The sequence below is a fragment of the Schistocerca gregaria genome, chromosome X, assembly GCF_023897955.1.
Source record: "Schistocerca gregaria isolate iqSchGreg1 chromosome X, iqSchGreg1.2, whole genome shotgun sequence".
Classification (NCBI taxonomy): Eukaryota; Metazoa; Arthropoda; class Insecta; order Orthoptera; family Acrididae; genus Schistocerca; species Schistocerca gregaria.
The window spans coordinates 642,741,502-642,760,906 of NC_064931.1; the positions used below are offsets into that span (position 1 = coordinate 642,741,502).

General features: G+C 38.4%; 1 protein-coding gene across 4 annotated transcripts in view; it reads left to right on the forward strand.

The window, feature by feature from the left end:
* Window positions 1-19,405, forward strand: part of LOC126298667 (endothelin-converting enzyme homolog) — a 368,726-nt gene that overhangs the window by 311,821 nt on the left and 37,500 nt on the right. For all 4 annotated transcript variants that reach the window (XM_049990097.1, XM_049990099.1, XM_049990098.1 and 1 more), the window contains exons 8-10: window positions 22-170; window positions 8,936-9,158; window positions 12,273-12,396. In XM_049990097.1, the coding sequence (XP_049846054.1) occupies window positions 22-170; window positions 8,936-9,158; window positions 12,273-12,396 (496 nt within the window). The remainder of the gene's footprint in view (window positions 1-21; window positions 171-8,935; window positions 9,159-12,272; window positions 12,397-19,405) is intronic.

Consider the following 19,405-nt stretch of genomic DNA (forward strand, 5'->3'; position numbering starts at 1 on the left):
TAATTTTCATTTTGATTTCAGATTGACTGGCATGCATTTTTCTCAAACGCAATGGAAAATATCACGCGTAAAATCAGCAAGAAAGAGAACGTCGTTGTTTACGCTCCGGAATATCTAGAAAAGTTAAATGACATAATCAAGAACTACACCAACACCACTGACGGTAAAATGTAAGTAGTCATGCTTCCATAACTATTGACGTTTATATACGTATAACAGCCATTTTTTAACTTCGCCCTATCCTCTACAATAGACTATACCAATAAGTTTGTGCAAAATCTATGTTGTTGTTGTTGTTGTCTTCAGTCCTGAGACTGGTTTGATGCAGTTCTCCATGCTACTCTATCCTGTGCAAGCTTCTTCATCTCCCAGTACCTACTGCAACCTACATCCTTCTGAATCTGCTTAGTGTATTCATCTCTTGGTCTCCCTCTACGATTTTTACCCTCCACGCTGCCCTCCAATGCTAAATTTGTGATCCCTTGATGCCTCAAAACATGTCCTACCAATCGATCCCTTCTTCTAGTCAAGTTGTGCCACAAACTTCTCTTCTCCCCAATTCTATTCAATACCTCCTCATTAGTTATGTGATCTATCCACCTTATCTTCAGTATTCTTCTGTAGCACCACATTTCGAAAGCTTCTATTCTCTTCTTGTCCAAACTACTTATCGTCCATGTTTCACTTCCATACATGGCTACACTCCAAACAAATACTTTCAGAAACGACTTCCTGATACATAAATCTATATTCGATGTTAACAAATTTCTCTTCTTCAGAAACGCTTTCCTGGCCATTGCCAGTCTACATTTTATATCCTCTCTACTTCGACCATCATCAGTTATTTTACTTCCTAAATAGCAAAACTCCTTTACTACTTTAAGTGTCTCATTTCCTAATCTAATTCCCTCAGCATCACCCGATTTAATTTGACTACATCCATTATCCTCGTTTTGCTTTTGTTGATGTTCATCTTATATCCTCTTTTCAAGACACTATCCATTCCGTTCAACTGCTCTTCCAAGTCCTTTGCCGTCTCGGACAGAATTACAATGTCATCGGCGAACCTCAAAGTTTTTACTTTTTCTCCATGAAGTTTAATACCTACTCCGAATTTTTCTTTTGTTTCCTTTACTGCTTGCTCAATATACAAATTGAATAACATCGAGGAGAGACTACAACCCTGTCTCACTCCTTTCCCAACCACTGCTTCCCTTTCATGCCCCTCGACTCTTATTACTGCCATCTGGTTTCTATACAAATTGTAAATAGCCTTTCGCTCCCTGTATTTTACCCCTGCCACTTTCAGAATTTGAAAGAGAGTATTCCAGTCAACATTGACAAAAGCTTTCTCTAAGTCTACAAATGCTAGAAACGTAGGTTTCCCTTTTCTTAATCTTTCTTCTAAGATAAGTCGTAAGGTCAGTATTGCCTCACGTGTTCCAACATTTCTACGGAATCTAACTGATCCTCCCCGAGGTCGGCATCTACCAGTTTTTCCATTCGTGTGTAAAGAATTCGCGTTAGTATTTTGCAGCTGTGACTTATTAAACTGATAGTTCGGTAATTTTCACATCTGTCAGCACCTTTTTTTTGGGATTGGAATTACTATATTCTTCTTGAAGTCTGAGGATATTTCGCCTGTCTCATACATCTTGCTCACCAGCTGGTAGAGTTTTGTCATGACTGGCTCTCCCAAGGCCGTCAGTAGTTCTAATGGAATGTTGTCTACTCCGGGCGCCTTGTTTCGACTCAGGTCTTTCAGTGCTCTGTCAAACTCTTCGCGTAGTATCTTGTCTCCCATTTCGTCTTTATCTACATCCTCTTCCATTTCCATAATATTGACCTCAAGTACATCGCCCTTGTACAAACCTTCTATAGACTCCTTCCACCTTTCTGCTTTCCCTTCTTTGCTGAGAACTGGGTTGCCATCTGAGCTCTTGATATTCATACACGTGGTTCTCTTCTCTCCAAAGGTCTCTTTAATTTTCCTGTAGGCAGTATCTATCTTACACCTAAGCTTCTACATCCTTACATTTGTCCTCTAGCCATCCCTGCTTAGCCATTTTGCACTTCCTGTCGATCTCATTTTTGAGACGTTTGTATTCCTTTTTGCCTGCTTCATTTACTGCATTTTTATATTTTCTCCTTTCATCAATTAAATTCAATATTTCTTCTGTTACCCATGGATTTCTAGCAGCCCTCGTCTTTTTACCTACTTTATCCTCTTCTGCCTTCACTACTTCATCCCTCAGAGCTACCCATTCTTCTTCTACTGTGTTTCTTTCTCCCATTCCTGTCAAGTGTTCCCTTATGCTCTCCTTGAAACTCTGTACAACCTCTGGTTCTTTCAGTTTATCCAGATCCCATGTCCTTAAATTCCCACCTTTTTGCAGTTTCTTCAGTTTTAATCTACAGGTCATAACCAATAGATTGTGGTCAGAGTCCACATCTGCCCCTGGAAATGTCCTACAATTTAAAACCTGATTCCTAAATCTCTGTGTTACCATTATATAATCTATCTGATACCTTTTAGTATCTCCAGGATTCTTCCATGTATACAACCTTCTTTTATGATTCTTGAACCAAGTGTTAGCTATGATTAAGTTGTGCTCTGTGCAAAATTCTACCAGACGGCTTCCTCTTTCATTTCTTAGCCCCAATCCATAATCACCTACTATGTTTCCTTCTCTCCCTTTTCCTACTGACAAATTCCAGTCACCCATTACTATTAAATTTTCGTCTCCCTTCACTACCTGAATAATTTCTTTTATCTCATCATACAATTCATCAATTTCTTCGTCATCTGCAGAGCTAGTTGGCATATAAACTTGTACTACTGTAGTAGGCATGGGCTTTGTGTCTATCTTGGCCACAATAATGCGTTCACTACGCAGTTTGTAGTAGCTTACCCGCACTACTATTTTTTAATTCATTATTAAACCTACTCCTGCATTACCCCTATTTGATTTTGTATTTATAAACCTGTATTCACCTGACCAAAAGTCTAGTTCCTCCTGCCATCGAACTTCACTAATTCCCACTATATCTAACTTTAACCTATCCATTTCCCTTTTTAAATTTTCTAACCTAACTGCCCGATTAAGGGATCTGACATTCCACGCTCCGATCCGTAGAACGCCAGTTTTCTTTCTCCTGATAACGACGTCCTCCTAAGTAATCCTCGCCCGGAGATCCGAATGGGGGACCATTTTACCTCCGGAATATTTTACCCAAGAGGACGCCATCATCATTTAATCATACAGTAAAGCTGCATGTCCTCGGGAAAAATTATGGCTGTAGTACCTTCAGACTTCAAGAAGAGTATAATAATTCCAATTCCAAGGAAATCAGGTGCTGACAGATGTGAAAATTACCGAACTATCAGTTTGGATTCCGTAGAAATGTTGCAACACGTGAGGCAATACTGACGTTACGCCTTATCTTAGAAGAAAGATTAAGAAAAGGGAAACCTACGTTTCTAGCATTTAAGACTTAGAGAAAGCTTTTGACAATGTTGACTGGAATACTCTCTTTCAAATTCTGAAAGTGGCAGGGGTAAAATACAGGGAGCGAAAGGCTATTTACAATTTGTACAGAAACCAGATGGCAGTAATAAGAGTCGAGGGGCATGAAAGGGAAGCAGTGGTTGGGAAAGGAGTGAGACAGGGTTGTAGTCTCTCCTCGATGTTATTCAATCTGTATATTGAGCAAGCAGTAAGGGAAACAAAAGAAAAAAATTGAGTAGGAATTAAAATCCAGAGAGAAGAAATAAAAACCTTGAGATTTGGCGATGACTTTGTAATTTTGCCAGACACAGAAAATGACTTGAAAGCACAGCTGAGCGGAATGGACAGTGTCTTGAAAGGAGGATATAAGATGAACATCAAAAAAGGGAAAACGAGGGTAATGGAATGTAGTCGAATTAAATCAGGCGATGCTGAGGGCGTTAGATTAGGAAATGAAACATTTAAAGTATTGCTATTTCGGCAGCAGAATAATTAAGGGTGGTCGAAGCAGAGAGGTTGGACTGACGATGGCAAAGAAAGCGTTTTCGAAGAAGAGAAATTTGGTAAATCGAGTATAGATTTAAGTGTCAGGAAGTCTTTTCTGAATGTATTTGTATGGAGTGTAGCCATGGATGCATGTGAAACTTGGACGATAAATAGTTTAGACAAGGAGAGAATAGAAGCTTTTGAAATGTGGTGTTATAAAAGAATGCTGAAGATTAGATTGGTAGATCACGTAACTAATGAGGAGGTTCTGAATAGAATCGCGGAGGAGATGAATTTGTGCCACAACTTGACTACAAGAAGGGATTGGTTGGTAGGACACGTTCTGAGGCATCAAGGGATCACAAATTTAGTACTGAAGGGAAACGCGGAGGGTAAAAATCGTAGAGGGAGACCAAGAGATGAATATACTAAGCAGACTCAGAAGGATGTAGGTTTCAGCAGTTACTCGGAGATGAAGAAGCTCGCTCAGGATACAGTAGCATGGAGAGCTGCATCAAACCAGCCTTTGGACTGAAGACTGCAACAAGAGCAACAACAACAACGACAACAACGAGTCAATTTTAATTATCGATATCCATTTTTAAAACAGCTATCAAGAACGTAAACCGTAAAAAAATAGAATAACACAGATCACAGAGCAGTAGGGACTTAGTCCACATACGTCAGCATATTGCAGTTGTATAAGTTATTCACGAATAGAGACCTAAACAGGCACCTCAAATGTAAAGAGACCTACTTCCATAATTTCCGTTAATGATTCCGAATTAATGCCTACGTTGCTGCTCGACAAAACACAGAAATGATACGTCATCGACGAAAAAAATTAGCTAGTGGTAATTTTTCTTATTTGTGGGTCCTTAGCCACTAGAGCTTCAGCGTTTGAAAATGACCTAACAGCTGAAACTGCAGACACACAAACAACAGTTACAAATTCAGGCAGTTTTGGGAACATGTTGTCATTTAAAAAACTTAGCAAGTGTTTCAACATTTTAAAATAATTATTATCGTCTCATAAGGACACAGGCCATATCCGTATAAATCTCCATGTTCGGTTCTTTAAACGAATTTTAAAGAGTTATCAACATCGTTAGAGCGTTAGGTAAGAGTAACTTGGACATTAAAGCTTTTATGTCTCTACGTAGAACATCAAATTTCTATTATATCACGTTTCTGCTGCTTAGTACGTAAGTCATTGGCTTTTCAGACTGTTTTATTAATTAAATTCTGGGGGATAATTTCAACATGAGTTGATTAAAAAGTGTGGTAAAGTAGAACGATTATGTGGAAAATAAATGATAAAGGACACATTGTGGAGAAACAAGTGAATCAATGTTAATGAACATTACGATGCAGCCTATAAATCACAAAAGAATTTCATAGATTGAAAAAAATCGTGAGATAAAACTAAGCAATAGAATTAATTCGGATTTAAATTCTCTATAGAACTAAAGTGATTTAGTTATAGGTACAACTGTATAGCATTTTAATTGCAGGAGAAATTGTAACATAAGCATTACATTAATGTATTTAAATAATGTTTGAAGCTAAAAAATCTCTCTACCGACACAAATTTTGCTTTAAGTTTACAATATTATCGTTAATATGTTAGCATCTGGCTCGTTTTTAAAGTACATGGCAGATTTCCTTCCCCATCCTACTCCAGTATGAGCTTATGCTCCGTCGCTAATGACCTCACCGACAAGGCGCTTAACCATAAGCTTCCATTCTTGTACTTCAAAACTGACGCAAGTTCCTCTTTTTTGTATACATCGACTCCATCTTTCGATATTTTCCTGGAGGAGCCATAATGTTACTCATGGCCATGTGAAAGTTCAGCTTCACGTGTATTTTGAAATAAGAAAGCTGAGCAAGTCTTATTCTTGTTCTGGTATCGGCTGTATGAGTTATTCGCAGAGAAATCAAGTTTGTTCGGAAGAATGTATTCTGATTTGCCAGAGTCAAAGCAAGTTTGTAACTTCTGGTGAAAGCCACAACATTTCCAGTTGCATAAATATTATTTGGAAGGCGTCAAACTAAAAATCCCCTTTCTTACAGGTTTGTTTTCAAATTCTGGTTACACAGAAACGGATTACGTAGTACCGGAAAACATTGAGATCAGATGAACGTGTGAAGTGGAACTTGACCAATACCAGAATCGTTGTAACAAGTCTGATACGTAGAGTAACAATTACTTTCGTGCAGAGCGCACTGAGTCTTAATCACTTGCTCATCGTATCTACTAGCTTTTATAACGCCTGAGTTTCTTGTAGTTCCAGCGCTGCTTATTCTACTGTCGACAGGTTCAAAGTATTTTTTTTCCTTGACGGTTATGGTTACCTTTTATTTTGAATTTGTTTTCAAAGGACACATCAGGCGTAATGCGTCTTCTTGTGGGTGCAGCAAGCTGATTTGCTGGGCATGTTGTCGCGGGCGCGGACGACAACGAGCCGGATCTTACAGCAGTGCTGCAGCCACTGGTTATAGAGCTTCACCTCCCATTTCCTTGTTTCAGGTGTTGTCCTCTCCCTCTGCCTATATTGCAAGGAACTCTATCGGGTTGCAGTGGCCTTGAACTTCACACAGCCGTAGTAGCTCGCTAAGTTGTCGTTATCTCAGTACTTGCACTGTGGAGGTTGCGTCTCGGGGAACGGGCATTGCCCAGTGGGATGACCGACCACCCACACATTTCATGCTGGCAGATATGTTATTGGTAGGCCCTCTCTTCTACTTCAGCGTCTACATTGTGACAATGGTAACGGCTACCCGCATCACTTAAAAGATTTTGCGGTTTTCCATATTGTCTGTGAGGACGACCAGAAATGACGGCGAATCTTTCTGGGTCCTAGGAGGACGTATTATGGATTCGTGCAACGAGAGAAACCCCGAAGGACCACTTTAATGTGTCTGTCTGAGGTGGTGGCATGGATGCAGGATGGCAATTGCCGCGCCGCTGACTCACTCGTCATACTCGAAAATCTTCCATAGATAAAAGACACACACTCAACAAGTCAAGTCACACAAACTTCACAGTGAATGCTGTGGTCGTCCACTGCTACTGCAGTCGTCTTTCAGTTGAATGATGACTGGTGGCAGCTTAGGCTCAGACCACTTAGCGCTGGGCGGCTCTCAGGGCTTTCCTTCTTCTTGGGCAGTGGGTGGGTGTCCGCCTTTCGGGTCTGTGGTTGTTCGTCAATCTCAGCATTGACAACGCCTGGAAGTAGTTGCTGGTTACTGCTGGTGAGGTGCTGGGTATCTGTGCTGGATGGAGCGTGCATTTAGACGCCTTAGTGGCCCAGGTAAGGCCCATACCGCTGGAATCGGCCACAGTGCGCTCGTTACCACCGGTTGTCGAAATAGTGATATGCCTCTGCTCCTCTCCTTTGGCGAACGTTTTGTGCTAACTACATCACCGTCCGTGAACTGTTTCGTTGTCTGATGTCTAAGATGAAACAGCACCCCTTCCACCTCTCGATACTTCTGCCCCTCCTCTGATAGTTGCAAATAGAGCTGTGATGCCTTGGGGAAATCCCTCTGCATCGATCGCATCTGTTGAATCTGTGTGGATGTCCACGTATGTAGACCAAATTACTGTATGTGGGGGCCCAGGTGGGGCCGCCGACGAAATGAGCTATGCTGGCTTGCAATCCACCACACCCTTCACTGCAACACGTTCATCTGCATACTTCGCCATCTTGGCGCAGAACGTACTGTTACAGATGCAGACATTACTGGAAACATCAGTACTGTTGTGGTTCGGACGAATAATGATGTCATTGGTGGAGTGCAGACACTGTTTGTAGAAATTCTGCCCCATCTTTTAGTGGCTGCATACCCACCAGTCGATTTAGCATGTGTATGGAATGTCCTGAGTATTCCAGTTTAGGTGTGGCCGCGGATGTGGCTGTTGGCATAATTCTCCCACACAACTGCAGTGTACTCTAGTAGCAATCGTACTAGGCACTTGTACAAGATTATCCTGGCGTGTGGAGGCAGGACTGATGATGTGCAAAGCACTACATGTAGGTCACACATTCGCCACAGTGCATTTCGTCTGACATCGCTGATATGATAACCCCACATCAACACTTATCTATCGCGACGCCTATATAGTGAGTGTTGTTAGTCCATGGTACTAAGGTGACTCTAATGTTGACTTGCTACAGTGCACTTGGTATTTAGCTCTTTTTGATGATGATAGCATGCGTTGTGCTTGCATTAAAAGCAAGCCTTCCTGTGGTGGCCGAGTCAGCTAGTTGGACTGCTGCTGCTATACAACTAGATAAGTACCGGGACGGCACTCTGGCTCTTCCTATGTACTGCTGTGTGTCAGCAGCGTATGGCACTATCAGCACGCTGTCTAATTGCATCATGTGTGGTGTATAGAGAATGTAAAGGAGGCATCCCAGTTACTGTTGGTGTACCGTGCAACCACCTTTATACCCTAGTCTCGGGCAGAGAGCATTGCTAATGCAGCTGCTTCCTGCACCTCCTTGTGGGACAAGCATCAACCTTAGATTGCTGTAGATCACAGGTGCTAGTGGTATCATTTGTATCACGCATTGGCAATACAAGACGTGTATTCTAAATCTCTTGGCTTGAAGAACAGGGCTAATTGTTACGACTGGCAGTCCATCTTCTCATCCGTGTGGAGCCATGGGATGAAATAAAATGAAGGTGATAAAATATAACATACGCATTGCCATACTAGTCAATTAGAATAGAACGGCACTACTTACTGAACTTGGAATTCAGTCCGCAACGCAATTGACAGGAATATATTTGTTAGGTTCAGGGATACGTTTATTAAAGACAAGTTTAGACACCTGCATTAATTTTGTTGCTGAGTCTCCTATGATCTGAAAGAATATGCTAAATTTCTACAAAAGTATGCTTACTGAAATATGTTGTTTCTATTTCAGAATCCTTAACAACTATTTGGTGTGGCAGACAGTCAGGAGTATGACCAGTTATCTCTCAAAAGCCTTTCGTGATGCCTACAAAGGATTAAGAAAGGCCCTCGTAGGCTCTGAAGGAGGAGAAAAGCCTTGGAGATACTGTGTTACTGACACAAACAACGTCATTGGTTTTGCTATTGGTGCTATGTTTGTCAGAGAGGCTTTCCATGGGAATAGTAAACCTGCAGTAAGTATTGCAAATATAACATTTTACTAATGTAAAATAAATTAACTTTGGATTACAGGCAACATGAATGAAATTCATTATAATTATTATTTACAAATGTTTGTCATAATGAAGTAACCAGTCTATGGTCCAGTTCATAATGTAGTTTATGTGCATTAACCACAAAGTATTCTACTGTAACAAAATTACTACACTATTTTTAAACTAATTTTCAGTACATGATCTCTGACTTTAACAGTCAGCAATAATTCACAAAAGCACTGAAACATGCCTATAATCATTATTATGAATGACAGAGGCACATTGCAATTATCTCGTTCTTTCTTTGTAGCACTTTTAGTACTGGTTTGTATAGTTGCACTGGTATGATTTGATTTGCAAGATAAATCTAACAATGATCATGCACAGCAACTAATACAAATGATGCTTTGGAAACTAACAAGAGATATGATGACTATGGGTACTAAAAAACATTGCCAATGTTATGTTAAAGATTAAAGATGAAGAAAAAATGAAAGAGATTATAGTGAGAAGTAAAATAATCTCTTTAAAATAGCACAGTCATTTCTAACTAAGTTTAACACTGTCATTCATCATCGCTAGCCATTTTACATTCATTGTTGGATAAATGCCTCCTTTAGGTTTCTACATACGTTAAAGTTTCCAGCTATAAAAGTACATGTTGCTCATGCTTCTTTTCTAAAGCCACCTATTACCTTTCCAACAGAGCATCATATCAGTTTTTTCCTGTTGTTCTTCTTGCGATCCAGTAAATAAGTTACTTGGTCCATATACACTGCTTGTTTTTAACACTGCAACACCAAGAAGACAGCAAGCAACAGACAAAATTGCCATGAAGTGTATTACATGCTTGTGTATGCAAATGATAAGGATTTCAGTGCAACCACGCAAAGTAGATAGATGTAATGTGGTCCACATTCTACGTACAGGGTGGACAGAAACAGTTTGAAAACCTTGTAGGATGTTACAGGGTAGGTTGTGCTGAGAAATAATTGTTAAGCGAATAATTAAATATATTGCACTGTGTCCCAGTTAATTAGTGTTAAGTTAGACGACTATGCTGCTGCATGCACAAATGCAAGTGGGCCATCAGATACAGTTAGGACCAGTTGTTCTCACAGCATAGACGACAGCGCATGAGACTCCTCAGCCTTTGACTGAGGCTTGATCCTTACTGCCATCCATGTCCAAGTTTTGTATTGCTGTCCGCCTTGATAGCTGAGTGGTCAGTGCAATCGAATGTCATGCAAAGGGGCCCAGATTCCCGGCTGGGTTTGAGATTTTCTCTACTCAAGGAGTGAGTGTTGTATTGTCTTCATCATCATCATACCATCCCCATCAACACACAAGTCACTGAAGTGGCATCAACTCAAAGGACTTACACCAGGTGACAGGTTATTTCATTTTGTATCACTCGTTTGTTGGGCTTTAGGAAACCAAATGAAGGACCAATTAACATGTGCAGAGTGGTTAGAGATAGAGATCTCATGGTCTCCAACAGAACACTATGTTATCCCTAAGTTCATTCAGGTTAATGTGAACACCGTTTCTTTCGAAAAGACAGAGCCTTGTTACCTTCGTCATCCTTTTCCTACATGAGCGTATTATTTGCTCTGTTTTGCATTCATCATTGATGGCTATTGTACCATAATCTTTCTTCTTTTGACAGTAGGCTACTGCAAGCTCATGTTGTAGTACTAGACATGTTATGTCTTTAGAACACAGTAGACAGATTTTATTCATAAAAATAAATAATTATATCCCCACAATTCACCAGAGCTATGGGCCCCACATGATCCTAATTCGGGCTGTTTGGACACCAACTGATTGATGTAGGGGTTTTGTGATTCCCATGACTGTCAGTGTGAGGGGAAGTAAAAGTTACTATCAGTGTCCACTTTTGGTTATTTGTCTTTATAAATTCAAATGGAGCTGAGCTGCAATGGATTACTTATTGTCTCTCATAAACAGTTAACTGTGTGCCTACCTCTTGGTATGTCTGCACCAACCATGCAACTTTATAGTAATTGAAAACAGACTATTTTTTTAAAAAAATATATGGGTCTTAAATGTAGCATAGTCATTATCTAATCTTTTTTTTAAAAAAATGCCTTGTCTTGGAATGTGACACAGTTCTCACTTATCATTACCAGATCACATAGTAAAATGGAATTTCACCGAATATGCTGAAGTAGAAAGATGCCAGTTACATTTTGCAAGGTTTTTCATAAATGAGTCAAACAAATACTGAGTCATTGCTAAAAGCTTAGCTCACTTCACTCGCAAAAATAAGAACCTTGGCAATGTGATGCTGTTGGAATATCTAGTGGCTGTCAGCCAGAAACATGCTGACATCCCAAGAATACCTTGACTACGTATGATATTTGGAGAATATCTAATGGCTATCAGCCAGAAACACACTGACATCCCAAGAGTACCTTGACTTCACTATGTAGGATCTTTGGAGACTGTTCTAAGCAGTAATCACCATCATACAATCAATTTATCTTTCAAATTAGTTGTTGCAACTATATTCCTGAAGTAGTATTTTTTAAATTGCTTCAATCAGTAGAATATTTCCTGCTGGTCTGTCTGTCTTGGCAATTTCTCAAAGATGAAGTTAAGGCTCTGAAATGAGATATATTACTTCCAATGTGACAAACTTCCACTTGGCAAGAAGTAAAGGCAGTTTCTCTCAGAAATGTTCACATTATAGTGAAATACTTTCATGGAACTGGTGAAAAACAGTGTGTATTTTATGAGATAATAAATATTGTGGGAAAGGCATTTATATCACCTGAAAACGGGCTCTTGGGAAATCATGTGTTAGTTGGGTGCTAGGTTTATTGATTATGCTATCAAGGAAGAAAGTTATTTAAAAAAGTAGGTTAAATGGCACCAGAAGATCATAAAGAGGCTCAATAAACTACATCACCATTGTCACAAGTTAATCATTTTTAAATAATAATGTTAATATGCACTTTGTGAAGATATCTGCTCATTCACATTATGTGTAGCACAAAGACCATCACACCACCTAAACAATTTTAAAGCTGCTAATTGTTAGTGAATTGTAATGTTGACTGTTTCCAGGCAGAAAACATGATCAATCAGATAAGAACTGCATTCAAGAACAACCTGAAAAACCTGAAATGGATGGATGCTGAGACACGGCGAGCAGCAGAGAGGAAAGCTGATGCCATAACTGACATGATAGGTAAATCATGAATATAGTTAATGCAATAAACCATTAGTGAAATGCTCTATAAAATTAACTCTAATTACTGAAAGGAATGCATCAACTCCATGGTTGGTTTTACCATCATTTTGTCTTACTAATAATGGTCTTGTTGGATGTGAAAAACTTTTGTCTCCTAAGCTCAAACCAACCTCACCCATTGAGTTATCAGAACTACAGAATTTAAAATGGAGAATGAATTATTCCCAAGCATGTTGTATTGACACAAATACTTGGACAAAAAACATAGGGATAAATGATGGTTGAATACAAGGTCCATTAATCAGTTTCATCATTCAGCAGATTTTCTAATTTGGAGAATTAGATAGATACTGCAGTCAAGGTAGGAGGCTGTTAAACATGGTTGTTTCCACTTATGACTGTCAGAAATTCTTTTAAATTTTATTTTTTGCTATTGCAGTTTTGAGTAGTCCTGTTACTCATCTTCAGGCAGCAGTCTCAAATGCCTGAGCATATTAGTCATATAAAACAACACAAGCTCCACGGGCTTTTGTGCCTGGCTCACTTCTGACTGTACTATAGGTGATTATAAAATGAAGTGATATGATCTGTCTATAGAGTTATGTGCATAAATCCATGTAAGAGTCATCATTGATATTTTGTGAAGTGAATTTGGAGGTTCTTTGTTTAGTAAATTTACAAGACAATTGGGCAGAAAAGTTGTTTTCATGTAAAATAAGATGGATTTCTTCTGGTTGATTTGGTAGGAGGATGTACCCTACATGTAGCCTAATGTGAGTGTTGACAGAAACGGAGGGTGTAGCACCTTCAGACACTTTTCAGACTTTCCCCTCTAGCCACGTGAAAACATGTTCCAAGGTACAACATGGTCATGTAGGAACAAATATTTGATCGAAATTTCAAAGAGTTTCAATTGAAATTTTTTTATCAGTATTGTATTTAATAGTCAAGCTATTACATTAATACACTGCTACTTGCCAATAATCAGTAAGTGTAATCAGTAAGTATTATCAAATACCAGTTACAAGTTAAATACATCTTGAAATAAAAGCTATTGGAAACTAACCTAAATATCCATTTTCAGCTCAGGTAAACTTATTAAACATTAAGGAAACTCAGCTCATTTGCAAGTACATGTGTTTCATGGTAATAGACCTTCTGTTTCAAGGTACAAGATTGTACATCACTGATGAAGTATAAATATAAATTGTTATAAAAATAACATAACATTTTACTCACCATAAAGTTCTGTACCTGGAGAATTAACAATATATTCCAAATGGATTTAATATATTGTACAGCACTTACATGTCAAGAACATGAAATATTTCAAATGCTACACAAAACACAACCTCATATAAATCAACAATAAAAACTGCACAAAACAGCAGAAACTGCTTATGGCAGTCTGTATTGCACATTCCTTCATGCGATTTTTGCTTTGTCTGATAGTGTGTCACTTTTAAAGAGTGGGTACAATAAGCTACTTTCCTATGTTAAAAATATGGTTTGGACTGCTATTACTCAGAGTGATTATAAGATTCAAATCATATTTACAGTCAACTTTCTCACAAAATATCTCTTATTTTTATGTACTTAAAGCTTAGAAATCATAAAATATCAGGATTTGGTCACATGATCAAAAACACTGTGTTATTGGCTGATGCTCTGTTGACGTCAGAGAGTACGCATAAGATGAAGCTATATGTGTGTTACAGAGGTATTAGCCATAGTTATTAGGTTTTTACATACTTTTTCTGCTAATAATTTAGCTATTTCATGATGGAAAACGCATTTACAACTTTTAAGTAACAATAAAAAGAATTTTGTGAATGACGATAGTGGAAACCTTATGAAAATTTATGTTTTTATGCTTCCCTCACTTAGAGCAATGGTATGTGCAAGGATGGATATTCTTTTCCCTGCTCCTTGCAACCTCATTAAACCTGTTCAAAACTAGAGAACTGTGGAACTTTTGCTGGTTGGTCGGTTGATTTGGGGGAAGGGACCAAACAACGAGGTCATCAGTCCTACTGGATTAGGGAAAGATGGTGAAGGAAGTCGCCAGTGCCCTTTCAAAGGAGCCACCCCGGCATTTGCCTGAAGCAATATAGAGAAACCATGGAACACCTAAATCAGGATGGCCAGAGGTGGGTTTGAACTGTCACCCTCCCAAATGCCAACCCAGTGTGCTAATGACTGCACCACCTAGCTCAGTGGAACTTTTGACAAATGTGTCAGTGTCTTATATATAGACTGTCAACTATCAGTCATGAAATATGGTCCAAAGCATGGCAAAATTATTATTGGCAAATCTTAGTGCTGATTTCTGCTCAGCAAGTTACTCAGAAGATAAATAATCTTGAGGACGAGCTCTTCGGCACAGCAGTGAGCACATATAACTATGGAAAAGAAAAATGCAGGTTGGAATCCTGGAAAGGTCATAAATTATTTAAAGTTTTACACAAAATATAAAAATAGCCTTAACAATAACTCATTGTAGCAGTTGTTTTGATGGTGGGATGCATTGTGTATAGTTTCACATTAATCTTAGTCTGAAAAATGGACAACTGAGGATAAATGCATCTACTTTGCCTGCAAACCATTGCCTTTCTTGGAAAACTTTGTTAGTAGTGAATATATCATCACATGCCGACAGTACAACTAGGTGAAGGATGATGAGGTCTTGTATGTGGAGAGATATAAAGCATGGGCAACATGCAGGTAACACAAACATAATTGCTGTGCTGTTTGTGAATGTAAACTAACGCCAGTGTCTGAAGCACACTTAACTTCATCTTATGTAACATGATGACTCTTCAAAGCTTAAACAATAAGGATCCCAGCTAGGCAGTGTGAAGGTAAAGAAAAACATCGTTTCTAATAAAATAAAAAGTGTGTGGTCACATTAACTAGAAAATATCTTTTTGAACATGATGTATGTTAACAGGTACTGCAAAAGTAATCACATGTAAATGCCAAGGAAAACACAATAATATTCTGTTTCTAATCATTGCAGTGAAGTTTTGTAATTGTGATTTGGTTTTCATATGAAAGTACTGTTGATTTGTTTTAGGAATAATTTAAAATATTTATAAATATTGTTGTAGGCTAGATTCAAACCAGAGACCTATGGATTTCATCTTCTCATATTCGACAGTCCACAGCTCTACCAACTGAGCCACCAATGTCATGAAAAAAAATTTTTTTTTTTCTAGGAGTAACAGTGGAAAAGCATATCTCAGAAGTAAATTAATGTAAACTTCAGAGTGCAAGACATTTTTAGTTATGTAAGTGGACTTGGCACAGACATGGTGGCATTTTGCTGGTACACTGCAACCACTTTTTACACACCTTCTCATTCGCTGAAACAATTTTTCAAGAGTTTTTGTAGATGTATTTGTACAGTGTGATACTACATACCATTTGTAATCCATTTTCTGAAACATAAATTCCAACACAAGACATCACTGTGAATTAGCTTTATGAAAATAGGAGCAGCATGCTAGTCAGTGACATCACAGGCAACACATGACTTGAATGGAGCATTTAAGTGGCCTTTCAAATTATTTGAATTTCATTTCCATTTTTATAAAAGAATAGTGAAATTCAAGAAGGAAAAGAAGCATGCTATGAGAAGAAAATGACATAATTAACCATTTAAGACAATTTCCACAGAACACTCAAATGCACTATTCATAAAACAGGCCACAAACCTTGTTCACCACACTGATTATATGTGACAGTTAAATCCAAGCTATGTAACTCGGTCATCCTAAGTCAAGTCTGAGTCATCAAATGTGGTTTGGCATGTGGAGAGCTTGATCTTGGCTGTGAATAGCATTGCTTGGCTCTTGTCAGAATTGATTTTCACCTTCCATACAGTGCACCATTAATTAATTTTGTCCAGATGTTTCTGGAGGTGCCTAACCATAACGTTTAGGTTTTGGCAGTGCATGAATAGTGCAATATCATTGGCACACAGGATGGTTTCCCCTGCCAACTGCTTGGATTAACAAATGGAAATATGCACACAGGCATAAATTCTGTCACTAGTTCAAGTAAGTATGAGTGGAGTCAAAGTCATAGAGTACTCAAACACAAAACCAGAGAAAAATTACCATTGTAATGTATTCCTCATGTTTATATACTCATGCCTGACAGTTGGAGAACAACATTTTGGCATTACTTAACTTGTGACCTGACACTAAAACAGATAGATCACTGCGATGAAACACATAGCATGTGAAAATCAAAACGTATAGCCAAAACTGCAGTACATGGGAAACACCAAGATTACAATTAATGTGAGCCTGAATCAGTATCAATGAATGAAGTTGGAATCAGTATACACAACAACACATGCACAGAAGATTTCCAAAATCAAAGCCAAAGAAGAGAGGTAATAACTGTATCTAACAGTCTATGAAAAAGTAGCGTCACTAAAATAATATGGACTGGTGCATCCATGCAATGTGCCTGGTATTTATTTCTGGTAGAGGTCTCGTGGCCATTCCAACAAGATGTGAAACTTCCTGGTACTTTTATACATAATAACTCTAAATGAAAGTCCCCTCCATGTTATTTTGCCTGTATGTTATGGCTTATTTCAGGAACTGCTATAAGGATTTTGATACTGTTTTCACTAATAGAGAGACTGATTCATGGGGAAGGTTTTGTATATAATTTATTGTTTATAGTAATGATGAGTATGTAATATATATACTGTTATCTGTTCCATCTTTAATTGGCTTTTGGAGTGACATCTTGTGGCAATAATGGGAGCTATGAGCTAGTTAGCTAAGGGGGACATGATATCTGGCAAGAAAAGCAATAAAGTGTCAGCCACTGCAACTCCAGGGAGCAGTGATGCTTGACCTGAGTCTATACATATTATAAATTAAAGTCCTCTGCTGTGTTTTTCCTTTTGGATATGAAGGCCAGTCTCAGGAACCACTGTAGGGATTTTGATACAATTTTCACTAATAGATGGATTCATGAAGGAAGGTTTATGTATATCACTAGATATTATAAACAAGCTCTCCAGCCATATATACTTAGTGCTAATTTTTTGAAGATGAGGCAGGTCGCTAGTTAAAACTACATGCCAGACTTGAGCTCAGAACCTAGCCTTTGCAAACAATGCTCTTACTGACTGAGATATCCATGCTCATCTGGTAACCTGTTCTCTCAGTTTAATGTGCCTCTCTCCTACTTTGGAAACTTCAGACATGCTCTCATCCATAATGTGCTGACCTAACACTCTTGGAGGAAATGATGTAAATGAGAAATGGCTTACCAACAGTCTAGATGATTGTTCCAAGAGTGATTCTTTCACACTAAAGTGGAGTATGCATTTTTTTTGGAACTACCTGGCAGACTGTGACTCGAACCCAGAACCTAATCTCTCACAGGCTTCTATGAAGTTTGGAAAGTATGAAAGATGAAATGCAGAAGTGGAGCTCTGATGATGATTGGTGAATTATGAGTGTATAGCTAAGCCGCTAAGGGCATTGCTCACAAAGGGAAGATTACAGTCTCATGTCTTGGCTCAGAGCACAGTTTTAATCCAACAGGTAGCTTCAAAACAGAGAATATGCCATTCTGGAGTAAAAACTTGTATTGCAGTCAGTCCCATAGGCTATGGCTGAGCATTTTCTCAGTGATATGCTTTCTTCCTGATGTGCTAGTACGGCAAGCAATACAGAAGAAATTTGGCTAGTAAGCTACATGTTGTAGGGGAAAAATGTGGAAAACCTAAATATGTGTAAGAAAGAAATGTACATCACAAAATACATGATCCTAGCTAACAGTTCAACATTGGAAGATAGTTTCATTATTTAAATTGTTTTCTTAATAACTGGGTCCACAGCTATCAAATATTGCTTAAATGAAAACTTTTTCCTTTCAGTATGAAACTTTATGTGATGCAAATAGAAGTATTCCATGAAATTACAGTCTAAGCAGAAACATATCTTCATTTAAGCAGTTTCCTTAATAATACAATGTCATGTGCCACAGTGTCTGGTGCTTAAGAATACAATCCTGTCATCAGTTGTAGAGATATTTTCATTTTGCTTTACCAGTTTCAGTAAATTAATTTTTCATCTTCAGAAGCTTACGAAATTAGGAACATTGTAAACCATTAGACCTTGGCCATTTATAATATCCTTAGTTTTGTTGGCTTCTGAAGATGATAATTTAATTTGTTGAAACTCATAAGAGAAATAAAATATCTATACAACTGACGACTGAATTTTATTCACAAATATGTACAATAACAGCTGAAAAAATAGCTATCTTCACATAAGGTGATCCATTGGGACCATTTGGCATGCCTCTGCATCACATCAAGGGTTGCATTATGGGCACAGTGAAGGTGGCTTGTCTCATCACCACATGTTCACTGCCAAGAACATTCACATCAAGTTTTAGGGCTTGTTTACCAGAAGCAATAGGAAACACACACATTTGGTTACTTGGCTACACATATCTGTGATAGCGTTTCAAACAAATATATTATTTGATTTCCTTCATTACCTGCTATCTGCACAAAGAAAGAAATTGCTAGATCCATAACACCACTAAATGTTCTGCATGTTTGGACATGGTTTGGTGTCCCAGTGCCCATAATTACAGCCACCAACCAATGTAATAGTACTGAGAGAAGCCATACTAGAATGAGATGAACTGGAATCAAGTTCTGCGTGACTAATAGAAGGTGCAGTCTTCACTAACAGTGATATGAGATATGATGACAGTGCAGATCTGTTATATGGCTCCAAGTACTGCCCCTCACAATAGGTATTCAATTTTATATCAGTGCAGTATGCTGATACATACAGTATAATAGTGTGTTGCAGGAATACCTTTCTAGCATTCACATATTTACATACCGGTAGTGTATCTGATTGCTGGAACTCTTGCCAGAAGACATCGCAGTGGGTTCATCTTGTATGTCAACTATTGGGCTTTTATATTACAAAAGATCTAGAAGCTCACGTGG